The sequence below is a fragment of the Erithacus rubecula genome (genome assembly GCF_903797595.1).
Source record: "Erithacus rubecula genome assembly, contig: scaffold_327_arrow_ctg1, whole genome shotgun sequence".
Taxonomy (NCBI): Eukaryota; Metazoa; Chordata; class Aves; order Passeriformes; family Muscicapidae; genus Erithacus; species Erithacus rubecula.
Window position 1 is genome coordinate 32,189 of NW_027636003.1, and position 22,922 is coordinate 55,110.

Consider the following 22,922-nt stretch of genomic DNA (forward strand, 5'->3'; position numbering starts at 1 on the left):
AAACAGTGTTCCCTCAGGATACAGCAATCCTGAGGGTTCCCTCCAGAGCTGCCTGATGCCACCCACTTTTTGTGGCACCAGTTGCTCTCCTGTGGAATGTCCTACCTTTCCCAAGAGTAAAGAGGGAGCTGGAGAAAGAGCTTGCCAGGCCACTCCCAATGCAATGTGCGAATGTGAGAGCCGAGCACAGGAAGGGTTGGTGGGAAGGATGATCCAGGAACCATAGTCCTGGCAGCCTGAGCTTGGAGCAGATCCTCCTGATTGCCATCTTACGGCTCCTGCAGGGAACCAGGGGCTGTGCTGGAGGCTGGGAAAGTTCTGCGGAGGGATGGGGGTCCTGGCGGGCTGCTGAGGCTTCTGTGTTACTGTCTGGGGGGGGTTGGTGTTGGTGGGCATCTTGGGGGAGGAGTTGTGTGGAAGGTGAGAAGCCTAGGCTGGAATTTGAGTCAATTTAAAGGCAGCATCTGTGGTTTGGCATAGCTTTGGTTATGGAGGGCAGAAGGAATAGCTGTGATTTTTTCTATTTGTGGTCCTGATTCTTCCCCAGGGAAGAAGAGGGGAGAGCTGTAATTTATAAGCCATTTAGATACCTGTAGCAAGAGGAGGATTTGCCATTTTGTTACCGACTCATTTGTTTGGACTATTTGTGTAACACTGAGTGGACTTGCATTTCTTGCGAGCTTTTATTCCTTCATAAAATTAGGATATTATCATCTCTTCATTGAAAACCATTTGCAAACCAAAGAATGGCCTTTTTTTTGCCTCTGTGTAGTGCTATTTTTTAAAATGACTCTCAGTGGATGACATTAAGGCAAACACTGCTGCTTTGAGATGGGATGCAAACTTCTAAATCTAACACATTCTCAGACTATGACAATTAATTTGGGAAGTTAGCAACTTTTTGAAACTACTTGAGTTGAGCAATTGGGAAGGAAAGGTTTCCTGGATTGAGGATTCTTAAATGCCTTGAGCCCACAGAGCAGGACAGTGTTCACTGATGGTTTGAGCAATTCCTAACATTCCTGTGATGCTGTCTTAGACACTTGGGCCAAGGGATTCCTTCCAACCTGGGTCACTTTGGGTGGGCTGAGGGTGGCCCCAGGGCCAGTGGCAGTGTGTGCAAGGGCCCTTTGTGACACGGTGCAGCATGGTCACCGTGTCACGGAATGGTGTCCAAGGATCCTTTGTGACGTGTGCTGACTCAGGAGCCGGCGGCGACTGGTCGACGCCACAGTGCTCGGAGCCCGCGCCGGGACAGGACGCGCCGGAGCAGTGCTGTGAGGAGCCCCCGCACAGCACACTCGCTCCTGCCTGACCCGGAGCACTTCCGAGGCCTTATTCCTGCAGGTGACCTCGTGGCAAGACTGTGGGACTTGGTGTCCTGTGGCTTTCCTGAGGATTTTCTTTTGCAGGTGCACTCGTGGCAGGTGCAGTCGCGGGATTTGGTGACCTGAATCGTTTACGAGGAGTCTCCTGTCCTTGTGGCAGGAGCCCTCAGGAGCAGAGTGCAGAACTTGCTGTCCTGCAGCTTTCCTGAGGCTTCTCTGTCGTGGGTGTCTTCAAGGCACAACTGCATGACTTGTTGCCTCTCAGCTTTCCTGAGGCATCTCTCTACTAGGTGCCCTCAGGGCCAGATTCTGCCATGGCAGGCAGAGTTCTCAGCCTGTTCAATGTTTTCAAAAGGAAACAAAAGAAAAACCCTGAACTTTCCCCAGCACAACAGCCTGGAGATATGGACCCGTTTCAGCCAATACAAGATGGTGAGTGGCATAGCTGGGCCACAGGACTGATGGCTGCTGGCAGCTTGTCCCCATCCCATCCCATCCCATCCCATCCCATCCCATCCCATCCCATCCCATCCCATCCCATCCCATCCCATCCCATCCCATCCCATCCCCTGTGGACATGCCCAAGCACAGGACAGAAGAGGGGCTGGGCAGACACCCCGCAGCGGCCGTGCTCCATCCCCTGGGGCATCCCCAGGCTGTCCCATTCTGGGGAGCGCAGGGCTGGGCTCTGTTCTCCGGCCTCTCCCACAGCCCCTCAGCTCTGGCTGTGCTTGCTCTTTGCCAGATGCAGCCGTGGACCGGTCACAAGGGCCGGACCCTGCCCGTGGACGATTCCGCAGAACACTGAAGGTACCTGCAGCCATCCCCACCTGGGCTGGCCCTGCTGTCACTGCTCAGCCCAGCACAGCCCTTGAAGCATTGCATGGAACTTGCCTCTCTTGCCTGTCCTTTGTTCTCCTGCAGATGTTCCAAAGGCTCCTACGCATTCGGCGCAGAAAGACCAGCACCCCAGCCACACACAGCACAGCCGAGCCTGACTCCAGGCTGACTGAGCTCCAGGAAGAGCCTGATGTCAGCCCGGATTTGCCTGAGCACTCAGTCGACTCTGACACCTCAATGACTGAAACATGGGCAACGGCTCTTCTCATGTCCATGACTGAGGATGTGGCCATCACAAACACCAACAATGGGGAGACTCAGGCCATTGCACATGCTGACACCAATCCCACTGTGATCCATACTCCCACTATGGATTTTTCTGACATGAGTGGTGTCTCCTTTCAGCAGCAGGTAACCAGCCTGGAGCCTGCACGGGAGGTCTCCCACGACTGTGTGCTCACTAGGTCACGAGGACGCCTAAGTCCTCGAGGCCAGCACAGTGTGGCAGGAACAGAAGCACTTCTTGGAGGAAGCTGGGGAGTTGCTCCCATGGACAGCGCTCCAAGTCTTCCCCACTCCCTCCAGGTGCCAGCCATGGTGAAAAGCATTCACCAGAGTCTCGAGTCCCACGTCACTGTGGATGCCAGGCTGCGCACTGACATTCGGAGGCTGGCTGAAGAACACCCTGCTGACGTGGTGCTGACCCTCCTGCGCTGTGCCCCAACATGTGACAGGTACGGGGCCCACGTGAGAGCTCAGGGCTCACCAGCCTTTAGGGCCACCACCCTGTACAGCCTGTCCAATGGGCTCTGCCAGACAGGCGGAGAGCTCCAGGACCCTCAGGCCCTTCTGCTTCCTGAGCTCTGTTTCCCTCCCTGCCCCTCAGGGCCCCGGGGCTCTGTCACCTGGGCCCCATGGCTCTACAGGCTATGGTACTGTGACTGAGACCTCCCCCTGACACAGAGCTCTGATCCCACAGAGCTGCTGCAAGCATGTGGAGAGCCATAGGCTCGTCAGAACCAACAGTGGAGAAGGTGCTGCCAACTCTGCTCTGTGTGATGGAGGATTGGCCTGTGCACAGCACGTGCACCTCTGATGGGGACAACAAAGACGTTTTTGCCCTGGCTGTGAGTTTCTGGAACTGGCCTCTGCTTGCTGCCCCGTCACCTCTCCAGCACTTCTCCATCCTCTCCGTGCCTCAGGCACTGGGCTGAAATGTGGGCTAGGGACAGACTCAGGGGGCACCAGGCCTGCTGCTCCCCCTGCATCTCCCCTCGGGCCCTGCCCCACAGACACCTCGGCACTGAGCACTGTCTTGGGCTGCTTCTTTTGCAGGCAACTCTGGTCGTCTGGCTGATTGTGCCTCAGTGCCACAAGGCAATGATCCTTTATTCCTCCCACCTCTTTGTGGCTCTTCTCTTCCACGTTGTCATCAGCACACAGCAGCAGATGCCAGAGGAAGTCCAGAACTTCTGGAGAGCGTGCCAGGAGCAGCACCGCCTTGCCAGCAAGCCCAACAGGTTCCAGTCCTCCTGTCCTTCCCATGGCCTTCTGGCCAGCACCAGTGCTCCCAGTGTGACCCAGACTTTGCTCTGCACACAGGTTTGCAGTGCAGGCCATGAAGGCTCTGCTCTACCAACTACGGTGTGACAATGAGGTGATGGCCATGGAGCGCAAGTGTGGCTGGGACATGCTGCTCTGTGCTGACACCCAGCACTATGCCACGGGTCTGCTGGCCAGGTAAGACCCCCCATTTCCCCTCTGCCCCCAACATTTGTGCTCTGTTCCTGGGGTGCCCCACACAGTCCCTGTGGTCATGGGCCAGGGGGCCTTGTCACCAAGGGACAGCCAAGCAGAGTGGAAAAGGCTGGGAGAGGAGGTGCCCTGAAGGGGTAGTCTCCCATAGTGACCACATCACCTCCAGGGATGCTGGGCAAAGACTGGATCTCTGTGAGTCAGTCCTGAGAGAGGTTTGCCTGCCCACCTCAATGTCTTGGTGCCTTTTCTCCCCACCAGGGAGATGCGCCGTATCTTTATTCCCTTGTGTTTCCTCATTGAATTACACCTACTCAAGTGGCTGAGTAGGGAGGAGCTCCGCTGGGATCTGCCTTTGCTGGCATTCTTTGTGGAGGTGAGCCTGATGGCCAGTGCTGCCTTGCTGAGCTGCCTCCCAGCTCTTTGTCCTCTTGCAGCCACAACTGCCTGGGACAGTGCCCATGCCCTGTGCTGCTGTCTGGGCCCAGCCCTGTGCAGTTCCAGGCTCCTGCTTGCCAGGTCCTCTGTCACTGCCCTGTGCCTTTCAGATCGTCTATTGCCTGGACTTGAGTAAACATGGTGACAGCATCCTTGAAATCATGTCCAGAAACGTGCAGAGCAAGTGCAGGGAGAGGCAGGGCCTGGCACTCAGAGGCCTTGTGGTGCTCAGCAAGGATCCCTCGATGGTGAGAAGGGGGCAATGGCTGAAACTGCACTGGGGAAAGCAGCCCCTTGGGCTGGCTGGGCTTCAGGAGCTGAGGCAGACACTCCCAGCTCTCCTGCCTCACTTTCCTGAGTTCTTTGGGACAGGCCTTTGGCCTCTGGGATCTGTGGCAGCAGGGTAGAGTTGTCGTGCCAGGGCCGTGTTGGTTCACAGCACAGCCTTGTCTCCTACACAGGCCATAAAAATGTGCAGTCTGTCTCCATGCTTTGTGGAGCTGCTGGGTGATGCACGTGGATATGGTGCACGCATGACACTCTCTGTGCTCACCAATATACTTGAGAATGAGCACATCCTGATATCCAGCAGCACCGCCCCAAAGCTGGCTGAGGCACTCCTGCCAATCTTTGAAAAGGTAAGGCTCTGTGTTCACAGCCACAGGTTGGGTGCTGCCCAGAAGTTTTGTGGATTTTCAGGCCCTCACCCAGGTGGGCCTTGGGAAGTTGGTGCTGAGATATTTTCCTTTTTTTCAGGACGACATCCATATGCAGCTGCTCTCCCTGAACCTCTTCCTTAAAGTGATAGACTTGGTAGTGGACAAAGGAAAAAAGCCCTTGAAGAGGATTGTGAGACAGAGCCTGGTTCCACTCTTCTTTCATTGTCACGATGAGAATGAACGCATTGCAGAGGTGAGGTTCTGTGTGATGGCGCTTAAGCCCTGGGTGCTGGCTTGGATGTCTCCTGCCCTGGCCTCTGCCAGGCTCCAGCCTTCTGCTCGTGCCCTTGCCACAGGAACGCAAGTCCTTTTCTTTGGGCTGTGATTCCATCTCCGCATCTCTGCTGCTCTCCAGGCCTCTCGCAAGCTGCTGATTTGTGTGGCCAGGTTCCTAAAGAAGAAGAAGCACAAGCACCTGATTAAGAAGGAGAAGATGTGGAAGTTCGCCATGTGCCTGGTAAGGACAGCCTGGAAGGCGCAGCCTCAGCCGGGAGAGCCCCTGAGCACGGCACCGCGGCTCCCCGGGCAGCAGCCGGGCAAAGGGGCAGAGCCCGCCCTGACCCTTCCCTCCCGTCGCTCTCCGCAGCTGGCAGAGGACAGGAGCCGAGCGGCCGAGCACCTGTGCCAGGCCCTGCCGTACCTGCAGAGCCCTCAGGAACCCCTGCGAGCGGCAGCCATCAGGTTTATTGGTGAGCCCGGGCTCCCTCCCCTCCTCGCCCCGGCGCAGCTCGGCCCCAGCCCCGGCTGCTGCCCCGGCACCTTCTGCCATCCGGGCCCGGCGCCGCGGAGCCCCGGCTGCCCTCGGGGCTGCTGCCGCCCTCCCGCAGCCGTGCCCTTGGGCAAGGGCCCGGGCTGAGCCCTGCTGGGCCACAGGGCGAGTGGCCGCAGGGCTGGCAGCGCCACGGGCAGGGAGCTGTGCCGCCGGGCAGAGCCGTGACGGGCTCTGTGTTCCCAGGGTTCGCCAGGATACTCATGAGAGGGCAGCAGGAAGAGTTCCAGGTGCTCAATGAAGGTGAGTGAGGGCAGCAGGCTGGCAGCAGGGGCTGGTAGGAGGAGCTGCAATCCCTGGGCAGGCAGCTGCAATCCCTGCCCCGGCTGCAGAGGGCTTCACTCCCTGTGCGGATGGACGGTGGCAGGGACGGAGCACAGAGAGATTTCTGGATCGTGGCAAGGACTTTTGGTCAGCACCTAGCGGGTGATCCTCTTGGCCATTGCAGGACCTGAGTGGGATGCCCTTTGCAGGAAGGTCTCCTGGGTCTCCTTGGATTCCTGCAGATGTGGGCCTTGACTGTGATTCTCTTGCTCTCTGTTACAGCTCTTCATGCCCAAAGGAAAAATACCAGCTCATCACATTGTAACTTCATATTCAACCCTGTTTACGGGCTGTGAGAGAAACAGAATTAGCTTCCTCTTCAGAATCCAGTGAACCAGCATTGCAATAATAGCACAAGGAGACACTGAAGAGGACACCATATCAAAATGTCACTGGAGCTCCAGGCACAGCTGATGATTGGCACAGCTGAGCCTGTGGGAAGCTCGCACGGCTTCAACCCTCTCCCTGCCTGTAAATAGCTCTCTCCCTCCAGTCCTCAGACTCTGCCCATCCCCTTTTTTCCCTGCCACCTCATCCATTTGCTTTGCCTTCCATTAATAAACGGTTTGGCTTCTTCACTTTGCCTCCATCTCTGTGGAGCTGAAGCAGCTCAAATCCGGAGTCCTGGGACACGCAGGCCTCTCCTGCTGTGATGAAAACCTTTTGTTCACCAGATAGACCTTGAGAGGATTTGCAAGGACTTGGAGGCTGGGATATCATTTTGCTATTTTGCTTTACTTGCAAGGATGCTGTTAATTATTTTGCTTTGCTTGTCTGAAAGACCTTCAGAGTGAGCCAAGATGTCTCTAATTGTTTGCTTGCCAAGATGCTGATAGTTATTTTCACTTTGCTTGCGTTAATCATCTATCGCCTTAAGTGTTAGTGAGGGTCAGTAAAACAAGGGTGAGGAAGACTACTCACCTTCTTCCCTCGACCACCAGAAGGCAGAAGAAGACCCCTTAGATACTGAAGAAGCGTGTGCGGAACTGCTAGAGGAGGGGCATGAAACCCCAGAAACTGAACAACTTAAAAGGAGCGAGCTGAGGGGGGGCGCGGCAGTTTCGGAGCTGGAGCTCCTCTGTCGCCCAGCACTGTGGATTTTGCTTTTGCCTTCTGTAACTAATAAATCTTTTTAACTTTGATTCGATCCTTTATGGCCCATTGCGTTCATTTATAACACCCGTCCCCCATATTTCGATCCCACTCATATTTTAGGTTTCCCCCTCGCAATTTTGGGGTGCCCCCCACACACATTTTGGGGTCCCCCTCCCCCATATTTCGGTCCCCTCCTATTTTGGGTCTCCTCGCATATTTTGGTTCCCTCTCCCCCGTATTTCGATCCCCCCCCGAAATTTTGGGGTCTCGCTCCCAAATTTTGGGGTCCCCCCACTCGTATTTTGGGGTCCCCCTCCCCAATTTTGGGGTCACTCCCATATTTCAGATCCTCCCCATATCTGGGGTCCCCCCCCAATTTTGGTTCCCCCCCCCATATTTTGGGTCCCTCTCACCCATATTTCGATCCCCCCCATATTTTAGGGTCCCCCTCCCAATTTTGGGTCTCCTCCCTCCCCAGTTTTGGGGTCGCCCACCCATTTTGGGGTCGCCCCCCATTTTGGGGTCCATCCCCCCCCAATTTTGGTTCCCTCCCCCCATATTTTGGGGTCCCCTCTCCCCCATATTTTGGTCCCCCCCCAATTTTGGATCCCCCCCCATATTTTAGGGTCCCCCTCCCCATTCTGGGGTCCGTCCCCCCCCAATTTTGGGGTTCCCCCTCCCCCATATTTCAGATCCCACCCATATTTTGGGGTCCCCCCTACCCCCTAAATTTTGGGGTGCCCCTCCCCCACCTGGTCGCGCCGCTCCTGGGGCAGCGTGCAGCACCCGGACAAAGGGGTGACCCCCAAAAGGGACCTGGGGCACCCCGAAATCCGAGATCACCAAAAAAACCCCAAAATTAACCCAAAATCCCAAAAAACCCGGGGAAAATCCACCCAAAAATGACCCCACAACGGCAAAAATGACTCAGAAATGGCGAAAATCCACCCAAAAACCACACCCGGAAAAAGGGGTGACCTCCAAAAGGGACCTGGGGCACCCCAAAATCCGAGATCACCAAAAAAACCCCAAATTTACTCCAAAACCCCCGGAAAAACGTCAAAATTCATCCCTGAACCCCCAAATTTCCCTGAAAACCTCCAAAATTCCCAAAAATAAAAAATAAATCCCAAAAAATCCCCCCAAAATCCCAAAAAATCCCCCCAAAATCCCCCAAAAATCCCAAAAAAATCACCCAAAAATCTACAAAAATCCCCCCAAAGTCCCCAAAAATCCCCCCAAAATCCCATAAACCCCCTCAAACCTCCCCCAAAAATCCCATAAAAATCCTCAAAAATCTCCCAAAATCCCTCCAAATCCCCTAAATCCTTCTCAAACCCCCAAACCTCCCGATAAAAAATCCCCCCAAAATCCCCAAAATCCCCCAAAATCCCCCTAAAACCTCCAAACCTCCCCCAAACCTCCCCCAAAAATCCCCAAAAATCCTCAAAAAATCCCCAAACATCCCCCAAAAATAAAAAAAAATCCCCTAAAAAAACCCCCAAAATCCCCCAAAATCCCCAAACCTCTCCCAAAAATCCCCTAAATCCTTCTAAAACACCCAATCCTTCCCCCAAAAAACACCAAAATCCCCAAAAAATTCCCAAAAATCCCCCAAAATCCCCCAAACCTCCCCCTAAAAATGCCCCCAAAAAATCCCCCAAAATCCCGCAAAACCCTCAAAAATCCCCAACCCCCCCCCAAAAAATCCGAAAACCACCCAAAAATCCCCCCAAAAATCCCATAAATCCCCCCAAACCTCCCCCAAAAATCCCCCAAAAAATCCCATAAAATTCCCTAATCCTCCCCAAAAAAAATGCCAAAATCTCAAAACCCCCCAAAATCCCCTATCCGGGTCTTGCACCGGAAGCGCCGCGCGCTCGCCGCCTCCCGCCTGGAGCCGCGCTCGAGCTCGACCGTGAACAGCCCTGGAAATGGGGAAAACCGGGAATTGGGGAAATTGTAAAAATGGATAAAAATAACCGAATGGGGAACAACCCTGGAAATCGGCAAAAACCGGGAATGGGGGAAATTGGAAAAATGGATAAAAATAACCAAATGGGGAACAGCTCTGGAAATGGGGAAAAAACTGGGAATGGGGGAAATTGTAAAAATGGATAAAAATAACCAAATGGGGAAGAGATCTGAAAAATGACAAAATCGGGAAAATTGAAAAAAATTGTAAAAATGGAAAAATTGTAAAAAATTATAAAAATGGGAAAATGGTAAAAAATGATAAAAATGGGAAAATTGTAAAAATGATAAAAATACTGAAATTACAAAAATGATAAAAATGGGAAAATTGCAAAAAATGACAAAAAAGGGAAAATGGTAAAAATGATAAAAATGGGAAAATTTTAAAAAATGGGAAAATGGGAAATTGTAAAAATGATAAAAATGGGAAAATTATAAAAAATGGCAAAAATGGGAAAGTTGAAAAAAATTTATAAAAATGGGAAAATTGTAAAAAAATTATAAAAATGGGAAAATTGTAACAAATGCTAAAAATGGGAAAATTGTAAAAAATGGTAAAAATAAAAAAATTGTAAATAAATTATGAAAATGGGAAAAATTTTAAAATTATAAAAATGGGAAAATTTAAAAAATTATAAGAATGGGAAAATTGAAAAAAATATAAAAATGGGGAAATTGTAAAATATTGTAAATTGGGAATTGGGGAAAATGATAAAATATTATAAAATATCATAAATACTATAAATATTATAAATTGGAGAAACGATAAAAAATATAAACTGGGAATTGGGGAAAATTTATAAAAAATTATAAATTGGGAATTGGGGAAATTATTAAAAATTATAAAACAGGAATTGAGGGAAAATTTATTAAAAAAATATATTTTGGGTGACTTCAGGTGATTTTGGCTGTTTTAGTTGTTTTTGGGCTGGTTTGGGCTGGTTTTGGCAGTTTTTGGGGTGGTTTTGGGCTGATTTTGAGGTATTTGGGGTGGTTTTGGCTGGTTTGGGGTGTTTTTGGTCATTTTGGGGTGATTTTGGCCGTTTTTGAGTGTTTTTGTCACCTTTTGGCAGCCCCGGGGTGAAGCTCAGCAGGGTCATTTTGGGGTGATTTTTGGCTGTTTTGGGGGTAGTTTTGGCTGGGTTTTGGCTGGTTTTGCTGTTTTTGGGGTGATTTTGGCCGTTTTGGGGTGGTTTGGGATGTTTTTGTCACCTTTTGGCAGCCCCGGGCTGAGGCTCAGCAGGGTCAGCAGATTCTCGATGTCGCTGCCGATGCTGCGAGCGACGCCTGGGTACTGGGGGGACCCAAAATCACCCCAAAATCACACTCCAAACTCCAAAATCACACCCCAGACCCCAAAATTACCCCACAGACCCCTAAATTACCCCATAGACCCCGAAATTACACCATAGACCCCCAAAATTCTGCAACAATTCCAAAATCCCAGTCTGAATTCCCAAAATTCCAACCCAATCCTCAAAAAATCCCAGCAAAAATTCCTAAAAATTCCAGCACAAATTCCCAAAATTACCACACAGACCCCAAAATTCTGGAACAATTCCCAAAATTCCAAATCAAATAGCAAACTCCCAGCCTGAATTCCCAAAATTCTGCCCCAATTCCAAAAAATCCCAGCACAAATACCCAAAATTCTGTCCCAGTCCCCAAACTCCCATCCCAAATCCCAAAATTTCCATCCAAATCCCCACAAAATCCCCCAATTCCTGTTTTCCCCAAAATTCCTATTCCATTTTTCCCAAATTCGCCCCAAATCCCCATTTTCCCCAAAAAGTCCCATTTCCCCCCCAAATTCCCTCCAAATTCCCAATTTCCTGGGTTTTTTTTTCCAAAATTCCCATTTTCACCCCAGTTTCCCCCAAAAAATTCCCATTTTTCCCCCCGTTTTTTCCCCCCCATTTCCCCCAATTTACCAAATTCCCTCAATTTCCAAAATTCTGGGTGTTTTTTTTTTTCAAAATTCCCATTTTCCCCCCAAATTTCCATTTCTCCCCCTCAAAATCTCGATTTCCCCCCCAAAATCTCCATTCTTCCCCCAAATTCCCCCCATTTACTGGGGTTTTTTTCCCAAAAATTCCCATTTCCCCCCTCCATTTTCCCCTCCAAATTATCATTTTCCCTCCAAAATTCCCCTTTCTCTCCCCCCAAATCTCCATTCTCCCCCCAAAATTCCCATTTTCCTCCCATTTTTCCCCCCAAATTCCCCTAATTTCCCATTTTTCTGGGTTTTTTTTTTCCAAAATTCCATTTTCCCCCAATTTCCCTGCCCCCCCCAAATTCCCCCAATTTGCTGAATTCCTGGGGTTTTTTTTCCTAAATTCCCATTTTTCCACTCAAAACTCCCATTCTCCCCCCAAATGTCCGTTTTCCCCTCCCAAAATCCCAATTTTACCCTCCAAATTCCCATTTTCCCCCAAATTCCCCCAATTTCCCAAATTCCTGTGTTTTTTCCCCAAAATTCCCATTTTCCCCCATAATTCCCATTTTCCCCAAAAATTCCCTAAAATTCCAATTTCCCAAATTCCTGAGGTTTTTTCCAAAATTCCCATTTTTTTCCCTCCAAATTCCCATTTTCCCCCAAAATTCCCACTTCCCCCCCACATTCTCCCAATTTCCTGTTTTTTTACCAAAATTTCCATTTTCCCCTCATTTTCCCCTCAAAGTTCCCCCAAATTCCTGAGGCTTTTTTTCCCAAAAATTCCCATTTTTCCCCCCAAAATTCCCATTTTTCCCCCAAAATTCCCATTCCCCCCACCAATTCTCCATTTCCCTCCCCAAATCCCCCCATCCCCGTCACTATTATCCCTATTCTCATTTTTGTTCTCACTTTTATTTTTATTTTCTATTTCATTTTTATTTCTATTTCTTCCATTCCCACCTGCACCTTTAGCGCCCCCTGGCGGCCGTCGCAGAGCCGCGCCCGGTGAACCTGCCCCGGGAAATCCTGGAATTCCAGGAGCTGCTCCCGCCAGCCCGGGCCCAGATCCTCCTCCAGCACAGCCTGGGGGATCCCAAAAATATTCAAAATTACCGAAATTCAAAAAAACACCCAGTGAAAATCCAATAAATTATCATTAAATCACATTAAAATCCATAAAAATCCTATAAAAATCCCATAGAATCCGGGAATTTCTGGAGCTGGTCCCAAATCCTGACCCAATTCCTGCTCCAGCACAGCCAGGGGATCCCAAAAATTCCCACAATTATCAAAATATCCCAGAATTCCAAAAAAAGCCAGGTGAAAATCCCAAAAGGTAACATAAAGTCACATCAAAAGCTATAAAATACTATAAAATATCAAAAAATCACATTAAAAACTATAAAAATCCCATAGAATCCTGGAATTCCTGGAGCTGGTCCCAAATCCCGGCCCAGCTTCTGCTCCAGCACAGCCTGGGGATCCCAAAAATTCCCCAAATTATGGAAATTAAAAAAAAACCCGGTGAAAATCCAATAAATTATCATAAAATCACATTACATCCTATAGAATCCTATAAAAGCCCCATAGAATCCTGGAATTCCAGGAGCTGGTCCCAAATTCTGGCACACGATAAAAACCCCAGTCCCCTACCCGGGTCTGCCAGCCCGGCATGGGCTCTGCGCTCTGCCGGAGCCAAACCCCAACAAACCCCAACAAACCCCTATAAACCCAATAAATCCTATAAAAACCCTATAAACCCCAATAAAATCCTATAAACCCCAATCCCCTACCCGGGTCTGCCAGCCCGGCATGGGCTCTGCGCTCTGCCGGAGCCGCACCAGGATCTGCTGCAGCTGTGGGGTCAGAACCGACGAGTCTGTGCAGGACTGTGGGGTTATGGGATTGTGGGATTGTGGGATTGTGGGACTGTGGGGTTATGGGATTGTGGGATTGTGTGGTTATGGGATTGTGGGATTGTGGGGTTATGGGATTGTGGGACTGTGTGGTTATGGGATTGTGGGATTGTGGGGTTATGGGATTATGGGATTATGGGATTGTGGAATTGTGGGATTCTGGGATTGTGGGGTTATGGGATTGTGGGATTGTGCAATTGTGGGGTTATGGGATTATGGGATTGTGGGATTGTGGAATTGTGGGGTTGTGGGATTGTGGGGTTATGGGATTGTGGGATTGTGGAGTTATGGGATTGTGGGACTGTGGGGTTATGGGATTGTGGAGATATGGTTTTATGGGATTGTGGGACTGTGGGGTTATGGAATTGTGGGGTTATGGAATTGTGGGATTATGGGATTGTGGGATTGTAGGGTTATGGGATTGTGGGATTGTGGGACTGTGGGGTTATGGGATTGTGGGACTGTGGGATTGTGGGACTGTGGGGTTATGGGATTATGGGATTGTGGGATTGTGCTGTTATGGAATTGTGGGGTTATGGGATTGTGGGGTTATGGGGTTACAGGATTCTGGGGTTATGGAGTTTGTGGGATTTGGTGGTTTATGGGGTTATGGGATGTTCTTGGTGTATTTTGGGATATTTTGGGGGTGTTTTTGTGGTGATTTTGGGGTGTTTCTGGGATATTTTTGGGGTGGTTTTGGGGTGATTGTGGGATTGTTTTGGGATATTTTTGGGGTGGTTTTGGTATAAATTTGGGATGTTTTGGGGTGTTTGTAGGGTGATTTTGAGAAATTTATTGGGGTGTTTATGGGATATTTTTGTGGTGATTTTGGGTTGTTTATGGGATGTTTTTTGGGTTGTTTATGGGATATTTAGGGGTGATTTTGGGATGCTTTTTGGATTTTTTTGAGTGTTTTTGGGATATTTTTGGGATATTTTTGGGGTGATTTTGGGATGGTTTTTGGGTTATTTTGGGGTGTTTTGGGGGTGATTTGGGTGTTTTTGGGGTCCCACCTGCCATGCTCAGCAGCTGTCCCAGTTTGGGATATTTCTGTGATATTTTTGGGATATTTCTGTGATATTTTTGTGATGTTTACGGGATATTTCTGGGATATTTTGGGGTGGGTTTGGGTTATTTTGGGATGTTTTTGGGGTGTTTTGGGGTGTTTTGGGTCCCTCCTGCCATGCTCAGCAGCTGTCCCAGTTTGGGATATTTCTGTCATATTTTTTGATATTTCTGTGATATTTTTGGGATATTTTTTGGGTGTTTATGGGATATTTTTGAGGTGATTTGGGGAAGGTTTTTGGGTTTTTTTGGGATGCTTTTAGGGTGTTTTTGGGGTCCCACCTGCCATGCTCAGCAGCTGTCCCAGTTTGGGATATTTCTGTGGTATTTGTATGATATTTCTGTGATATTTGTGTGATATTTTTGTGACGTTTATGGGATATTTCTGTGATATTTTTGGGATGGTTTTTGGGTTATTTTGGGATATTTTTGGGTTTATTTTGGGGTGATTTTGGGGTGTTTTGGGGTCCCACCTGCCATGCTCAGCAGCTGTCCCAGTTTCAGCGCCGCCCCCCTGGCCCGGCTCAGCGCGGCACCAAACGCTCGGCAGCGGCTGCTGACAGCAGGGGGGAGCCTGGGGACAAACTGGGGAGGGGGAGACAAAACTGGGGAGGGGGATCCTGAAAATGGGGAGAGGGAGACAGATTGAGGAGGGGGAGACAGATTGGGAAGGGGAGACCCTAAATTGGGGAGAGGGAGACAGATTGGGGAGGAGAGACACAAATTGGGGAGGGGGAAACAGATTGGGGAGGGGGAAACACAAATTGGGGGTGGAGGGACCCCAAAATTGGGGAGGGGGGAGACCCTAAATTGGGGAGACAGACCCCAAATTGGGGGGGGGACCCCGAAACTGGGGAGGGGAGAGACCCCAAACTGGGGAGGGGAGGACCCAAAATTGGTGGGGGGGGTGAGGATTTGGAGGGGATTTGGGGATCCCCAATTGGGTTTGGGGTCTCAGGGGGATTTTGGGGGTCCCCAATTGGGCCTGGGGTCTCAGGGGGATTTTGGGTCTGGGGTCTCACACTCACCCTGGCGCTGCTCCTGCCCCCACAGCCGCATCCGAGTGACTCCGGCCAAAGCCCCCAGACCCAATTCCAGCGCCAGCCCTGGGGGAGCCAAAACTGACACCAGAGACCCCAGACCCAATTCCAGAGACCCCAGACCCAATTCCAGAGACCCCAGACCCAATTCCAAACAGAGCCCCCAGACCAAATTCCAGAGACCCCAGACCCCATTCCAAACTGGGCAGGTGGGGGACACCAATGGGGGACCCCAAAATCCCAGTGCCCCCATTTCCATTCCCAGTCCCCCCCAGTCCCTCCCAGTCTCCCCCAGTCCCCCCCAGTTCCCCCACTCCCTCCCAATTCCCTCATTTCCCATTCCCAGTCCCCCCCAGTCCCTCCCAGTCTCCCCCAGTCCCCCCCAGTTCCCCCATTTCCATTCCCAGTCCCCCGTAGTCCCTTCCAGTCCCTCCCAGTCCCCTCAGTTCCCCCAGTCCCTCCCAATTCCCTCATTTCCCATTCCCAGTCCCTCCCAGTCCCTCCCAGTCTCCCCAGTTCCCATTCCCAGTTCCCCCAGTCCCTCCCATGGCCGCTGCCCGGCCCATCCGGCTCACGGGCACCGGCGCTGCCGGCCCCGCCCCCCGGCCTGGGGAGACCCCAAAATAAACACGGGAAACCCAAAACAGAGAGAACCCCAAAAATACAGAGAACCCCCAAATACAGAGACACTCCAAAAATAGAGACCCCGAAATAAACACAGGGACCCCAAAATCAGCACAGGGACCCCAAAAACAAAGAGAACCCCCCCAAAAAAAGAGAACCCCAAAACCAGAGACCCCAAAAACACAGACCCCAAAAAAAGAGACTCCAAAAAAAAAAACGGGGCCCCAAAAACAGAGACCCCAAAACCACAGACCCCAAAAACAGAGACCCCAAAATCAGACACTGGAAAGCCCAAAATCACAGAGAACCCCCAAATGCAGAGAGACCCCAAAAATAGAACCCCAAAAACAGAGACCTCAAAAATCAGCACGGGGACCCCAAAATAAACACAGGGACCCCAAAACCAGAGAAAACCCCAAAAATCAGCGGGGGGACCCCAAAAACAGAGACCTCAAAATCAGCACAGGGATCCCAAAAATCAGCACAGGGGCCCCCAAAACTGCACCGGGGACCCCAAAAGCAGCACAGGGTACCCGAAAATACAGAGAACCCCAAAACCAGAGAGAACCCCAAAAAATACAGGGAACGCCAAAAGCAGCACAGGGACCCCAAAATAAACCCTGGGAACCCCAAAAATATAGAGACCCCCCCACAAAAATAGCGAGAACCCCCCCGAAAAATATGGGAAACCCTAAAAACACCCAAAATAACGAACCCCCCAAAAACGAATCCCAAAAATTGAGGGAACCCCCCAAAAATACGAGAACCCAAAAATAACAGGACCGACCCCCCCCCCCCAAATATCAGGGCTCCCCCCAATACTGGGAACCCTGAAAAAGAGCCGAGACCCCCCCCAAAAATTACCGGGACCCCCCAAATATCAGGACCCCCCTCCAAATATTGGGACCCCCCAAACTCCAGGACCCCCCCAAAAAAGCCGGGACCCCCAAATATCGCCCCCCCCCCCGGAATATCGGGACCCCTCCCAAAAAAACACCGTGACCCCCCAAATATTGGGAGTTCCCCAAATACCAAAACCCCCTCAAATATCGGGAACCCCCCCAAAAAAATAGAGACCCTCCCCTCCCAAACACTGGGACCCCCCAAAAAATACCAGGACACCCCAAATATTGGGAGTCCCCCAAATACCGGGACCCCCAAAACAGTCGCGATTCCCCAAATACCGGGACCGCCCCCCAAATATCGACACCCGCCCCAAATACCGGGACTCCCCCCCCAAAAATAGCGGGACCCCCCCCAAATATCGGGATCCCCAATCCTGGGACTCCCCCCCCCAATACCGAGAATCCCCAAAATCGGGACCCCCCCCAAATATCGGGACCCCCCCCCAAAAAAAATACCGAGACCCCCCCAAACACCGGGACCCCCCCCAAAAAAATAGAGACCCCCCCAAACACCGGGACCCTCCAAAAAGAGCCGGCACCCTTCCCCAGTCACTGACCTGGTCCCAGTCGGTTTTTTGGGGGGGGTCCAGGGTGGTTTTTTGGGGAGGGTTCCGGGGGGGGTCTGGGCCAAGCCCCGTCCGAGCCCCCCCCGGGTGGAACCCCCGCAGGGACCCCCGGGAGAGCACATTGGGAATTGTCAATGAATACTCAACATGTTGATGCATTTAGGGAAGTCTTTTCTGAGTTAGTGTGTGCTCTTGGCTGAGCTACAAGTCCCCGGAGATAAGAATTTTTTTGTTTGTTTTTGTCTTTGTGTGGGTTTCGCGTGCTGGGGGAGGGGCGGATTTAGCCTGAGGGAAGCAACGTGAGGCCGGGGAGTGGGAGGGGCTGTCCCGCATCTGGGGGCCTCCCCTGTGAGCTGCGGGGACCAATCAGAGAGCTGATTTAGTGATGGACAGCTCGGGAAACCAATCAAAAGTTATTTCGCTTTCTCAATTCACAGTGGATCAAGTTAACTAATCTCTCCTTCGGCCTCAGGCTCCCGGTGTGGTGCCGTGGCCTCTGGCCGGTGCCCCGGCCCCCGGCCCGGCCCCGGCTCTGCGGGGAGCCCCTGGCGCGGCCCCAGCTCTGCGGGGAGCCCCCGGCCCGGCCCCAGCTCTGCGGGGAGCCCCCGGCCCGGCCCCGGCTCGTGCTGGGACAGTTTCAGGGGCTGCCCCCGGGGCGCGCGGGGCTCGGCCATGGGGCGAGTGGGGCGAGCGTGGAACGGACATGCGGACAAGCGAACACGCGGAGAAACGGCCCTGGGGGTTCAGTTGCAACAGCAACAGCGGCAGCAGCAGCAGCAGCAGCAGCGGCGGCAGCGGCGGCGCCAGCGGCAGCAGCGAGTCTACATATCCTTTGGATCTCTTCTTCCTTCTCTTCCTCGGAGTCGCTTTCCCCGACCCTCTCCCTCTCTTACCCTCTCCCCTCTTCCCGTTCCGGGCCATGTTCCGAGCCTGCCCCCGGCCCCGGGCGGGGCTGCCCCTGCCCCGTCATCGGCCCCGGCCCCGGCCCCGCCCATCCCCCCCCAGTGTCACCTCTGCCCGGCTCTCGCTGTCCTGGCTGTGGCGCTGTTGGCTGGGCATCACTTCTCTTTGGCATCGCTTGTCCCAGCCCCAGCCCCAGCCCCATCCCGAGTCCCAGCCCCATCCCTGGCTCCTCCCGGGCCCCACGGAGGGCACACGTGGTGCGGCCGCTCCCACCTCCCCCGCTGTGGCTCCTTCAGCCCGAGCTCCGCAGGGGCTCGGGGCGGGTGGGAATGCCCAACCCAGGACGCTCAGGGGGCGCTCGGGGGCCGTGTCTGGCCCCGGGCCGAGCGCTGACAGCCGCGTGTCGCCCGCAGGGGAGTCGCAGGAGGCGTTGCAGGAACGGTTCCGGATGGATTCGCTGCTGGACAGCGGAGGCTTTGGCAGCATCTTCCCGGTCACCCGGCTCGCGGACGGCACCACGGTGAGTGGCAGGGGCGGAGGAGGAGGGAGAAGGAGGGAGGAGGAGGAGGAGGAAGAAGAAGACGATGAAGGGGAGGTTGGAGCGCGGCGTGCCAGGCGGCGAGCTCAGCCCGCTGCTGCCCCTTGGCTCGCAGGTGGCCGTCAAGCGCATCCGGCCCTGGGGCGATCTGGTGAGTGAGCGGAGCCAGAGGCTCCCATGGACAGCACTCCAAATCTTTCCTGTTCCCCCTCCAGGTGCCAGACACGGTGAGGAACATTCACCAGAGACTTGTGTCCTGTGGAACTGTGGATGCTGGGCTGCAAAATGACCTTCTGAGGCTGGCTGAAGAACACCCAGCTAATGTGGTGATGAGCCTCCTGCGCTGTGCCCCATTGTGTGACAGGTATGCGGCACAGGTGCCCTGAGAGCTCAGGCTTCACTGGCCTGTAGGGCCATTGCCCTGCACAGCCTGTCCAGTGGGGTCTGCCAGACACTCAGAGAGCTCTGGGCCCCTTGAGCCACCCTGTTTGCTGATCCTTCTGCCATGCTCCCTCCCTGCCCCTCAGGGCATGGGGGCTCTGTCACCCGGCCCCACTCAGCTGCATGGGGCTTGGTACTGATGCACAGCTCTGGTCCCACAGAGCTGCTGCCTTGATGTGGAAAACCATCGGCTCATCGGGACCAGCAGTGCAGAAGGTGCTTCCAGAGCTGCTCTTCGTGATGGAAGACAGGCCAGTGTACAGCATGTTCTTCATCAAAGAGGACAACGAGGCCGTCTTTGCACTGGCAGTGAGTTTCTGACACTGGCCTTTGCTTGCCCTCCAGTTCCCCTCTCCAGCAGCTCTCCATGCTCTGCCCAGTGCCCTGCAGCTCCCAGCCTCGGGCACTGGGCTGAAGGCTGGGCTAGGGACAGGCTCAGGGGCAGCAGGCCGGGTGCTCCCCCTGCGTCTCCCCTTGGGCCCTGCCACACGGACACCTCGGCACTGAGCACTGCCTCGGGCTGCTCTGTCTTTTGCAGGCAACTCTGGTGCTCGGGGTGACTGTCCACATGCCTGAGTGGCACCACACAATGGTCTCTTATTCTGCCCGTGTCTTCGTGGCTCTGCTCTTCCAAATCTTCAGCACCACAGAGCAGATGCCACAGGAGGTTGAGAACTTCTGGACAGCGTGCCGGGAGGAACACCGCCTTCCCAGCAAGCCCAACAGGTCCCAGTCACCCTGTCCTTCCCATGCCCTTGTGGCCAGGGTCACTGCTCCCAGCGTGACCTGGCCTTTGCTCTGGCCACAGGTTTGCAGTGCAGACCATGAAGGCTCTGCTCTGCCTGCTGGGCTGTGATAAGAAGCTGGTGGCTCTGGAGCGCAGGCGGGTCTGGGACACCCTGCTCTGTGCTGAGACCCAGCACTATGCAGTGGGGCTGCTGGCCAGGTGAGTCTCCCTTCTTCCCGCTGCCAGCATTGGTGCCCTGTGCCCGGAGTGCCCCACACGCTCCCCGTGGTCGTGGCCAGAGGGCCTTGGCACCGAGGGACGGCCGAACAGCCTGGAAAAGGCTGGGAGAGGAGGGCTCCCAGGAGCAGCCGCCTCCCAAAGGGCCCACGTCCCCTCACAGGGTGCTGGGCAAAGGTCCCACACCTGTGTGAGTCAGTCCTGGGAGAGGTTTGCCCGCCCGGCTCAGGACTTTGGTGCCTTTCTCCCCCTGCCAGGGAGATGCGCCGTGGCTCGAGCCCCTTGTGTTGCAGCATTGCCAGGCACCTGCTCAGCCTGCTCATCGGGGGGCAGCCGCGCTGGGATCTGCCGGCCCTGGCGTTCTTTGTGGAGGTGAGCCTGAGGGCCAGCGCTGCCTGGCTGAGCTGCCTCCCAGCTCTCTGGCTCTGGGAGCCGCAGCCGCCTGGCACGGTGCGCGCCCGGTGCTGCCGCCTGGGCCCGGCCCTGGGCAGTTCTGCACTCCCAGCGGCCGGGTCCCTGTCACTGCCCTGTGCCTTTCAGGTCCTGCAGTGCCTGGACTTGAGCAAACAGGGGCACAGTGCCCTGTCAGTCATGTCCAGGTACCTGCCGAGCGAGAGCAGGGACAGGCTGCGCCTGGAGCTCAGAGGCCTCGTGGTGCTCAGCAAGGAGCCCTCGCTGGTGAGAAGGGGGCAGTGGCTGAAGCCGTGCTGGCAGCAGGGGGCTGGGCAACGCAGCCCCTTGGGCTTGCCTGGAATTCGGCAGCTGAGGCAGCTGCTCCCAGCTCTCTGCCTCCTGCTTCAGCTGCCCCAGTGCCTTGGCACAGGCCTCTGGCCTCTGGGCCCTGAGGCAGCTGCGTGGGGTTGCAGGGTCAGGGCCCTGTTGGTGCTGCAGCCCTCCAGGGCTTCACAGCACAGCCTTGTGTTGCACACAGAGCGGAGGAATACGCGGCGTCTACCAACACCTGGTGGAGCAGCTGGGTGATCCAGATGGAGAGATGGTGTGGATGACCCTCTCTGTGCTCGCCCACATGCTCCAGGAGAAGGACCTTAAGATACCCAGCGCCACTGCCCAGAAGCTGGCTGAGCCACTCCTCCCACACTTTGACAATGTAAGGTTCTGAGCCCACAGGCACTGGACACTGCCTGGAAACTTTGTGCCCTGGGCAGTTTTGGGCCTTTGCCCCACTGGGCCTGGACTAGTTGGTGCTGAGCTCTTCTCCTTTCCTCCAGGACAACAGCCACGTGCAGCTGCTCTCCATCCAGGTCTTCAGCAAAGTTATGGAGCTGGTAGTGGAAGAGGGGAAAAAAGCTCTCACCAGAACTGTGAGCCAGAGCCTGCTTCCCCTCTTCTTGCACTGGCATAACGAGAACCGGTGCGTGGCGAAGGTGAGGTTTTGTGTCGTGCTGCTGCATCTCCGGCAGGGGCTTGGCTGCCTCTTCCCCTGGTGCCTCGTGTGCTCCAGCCTCGCCCTGGCCTTGGCACAGGGACGTGGGTCCTATGCCCCGGGCTCTGGTGCCACCTCCGGCTCTCTACTGCTCTCCAGGCCTCTGGCGAAACCCTGCTTCGTGCAGCACGCTTCCTGGGGAGGAGGGATCTGGAGGAGCTGCTGAGCCAGCCGTGGCGCATGAAGGTCGCCAAGTGCCTGGTAAGGCCAGCCTGGAAGCCCCAGCCGCAGGCTGGAGAAGTCCCCTGCCCCCGGAGCTCAGCGTGCGGGGCCGGCAGCTGTGGCCCTGCCCAGCGCCGCAGCCAGGGCAGCCGCAGCCTGCGCCCTACACAGGGGCTGCTCCCTTTGCTGGGCCGCGTGGGCTCTCGGCCGGGCTCCTCCGGCCCCGAGCCGGGTGCCCACGGAGTCCCGGCCCGGCTGCCCCTCGGGGCTGTGCGGGCCGGGGAGGCCGGGGCTGGGCGCAGGGAGCGCCCGGCCGAGGGGCAGAGCCCGCGCCGAGCTTTCCCTCCTGGCGCTCTCCGCAGCTGCTACAGGACGAGAGCCGAGCGGCCGAGCACCTGCGCTGGGCCCTGCCGTGCCTGCAGAGCCCGCAGCCGCGCCTGCGACAGGCGGCCCTCAGGCTCATCGGTGAGCTGCCAGCCCGCCGTCCCTCCCCGCCTCCGGCCCGGCTGCTGCCCCGGCAGCGGGAGCCGGGCCCGGCGCGGTGCAGCCCCGCCTGCCCTCGGCGCTGCCGCCGCCCTCCCGCAGCCGTGCCCTGGGGCGGCACGATGCGCCAGGGGCCCGGGCTGAGCCCTGCCCGGGGGACGAGGCCGTGTGGCCGCAGGGCTGGCAGCGCCCCTGGGGGGCAGCTGTGCCGCTGGGGCCGACACGGGCTCTGTGTTGCCAGGGCTCGCCGGAACGCTCCTGAGGGGACACGATGAGGAGCTGCAGGTGCTCAGCGAGGGTGAGTGAGGGCAGCCGCCCTCGTGGCAGCGGGGCCGCCGGGGGCAGCTGCAAATGCCGGGCACGGAGCTACAATCGCTGCCCGGCTGCAGAGGGCTCTGCGCGGTGCGGACGAGGGGCGGTGCGGGCCGAGCACGGAGAGCTCTCAGGGATACGGGGGGATCCGTGGCCAGCACCTTCTGGCCCGTGCCCTAGTCTCCTGCTCCTTCGTGGCCATGGCAGGAAGGTTTCCTTGGATTCCCACAGTCCAGCCTCTGACTGTGGTTCTGCTTCTCTCTCTCGCAGCCCTTCAAGCCCTGAAGGAGGACAAGAGCCCCTGCTTTATGAGGCAGGTTATCCAGCTGCAGTTCAACAGAAGATCTGCCGAACTTGGTCTGCTGGATCAGAAGAACCACT

The 22,922-nt window shown here is 54.7% G+C and overlaps 1 protein-coding gene and 1 long non-coding RNA gene across 2 annotated transcripts; one reads left to right on the top strand and one right to left on the bottom strand.

The window, feature by feature from the left end:
* Positions 1–2,729: 2,729 nt before the first annotated feature.
* LOC306816000 (uncharacterized protein) lies at positions 2,730–20,074 on the top strand. Its single transcript, XM_079332506.1, has 3 exons — positions 2,730–2,902; positions 19,338–19,485; positions 19,985–20,074. Exons 1-3 carry the CDS (start codon positions 2,763–2,765, stop codon positions 20,030–20,032), a joined length of 336 nt encoding a protein of 111 aa, XP_079188632.1. The 5' UTR covers positions 2,730–2,762; the 3' UTR covers positions 20,033–20,074.
* Positions 12,228–14,730, bottom strand: LOC306816001. The gene is made up of 3 exons (XR_013777548.1): positions 14,633–14,730; positions 12,972–13,057; positions 12,228–12,261 (listed from the first exon to the last, which is right to left on the bottom strand). It is a non-coding gene; the product is annotated as an uncharacterized lncRNA (long non-coding RNA).
* Positions 20,075–22,922: the final 2,848 nt, after the last annotated feature.

What these genes read in the sequence shown, in the direction of transcription:
- LOC306816000 (XM_079332506.1), top strand. Translation starts at nt 2,763, where the DNA reads ATGGTGAAAAGCATTCACCAGAGTCTCGAGTCCCACGTCACTGTGGAT. An exon ending in TGTGCCCCAACATGTGACAG is followed by an intron (nt 2,903 to 19,337) that starts GTACGGGGCCCA and finishes CTGGTCCCACAG; the next exon opens with AGCTGCTGCCTTGATGTGGA. An exon ending in AGGCCGTCTTTGCACTGGCA is followed by an intron (nt 19,486 to 19,984) that starts GTGAGTTTCTGA and finishes CTCTGGCCACAG; the next exon opens with GTTTGCAGTGCAGACCATGA.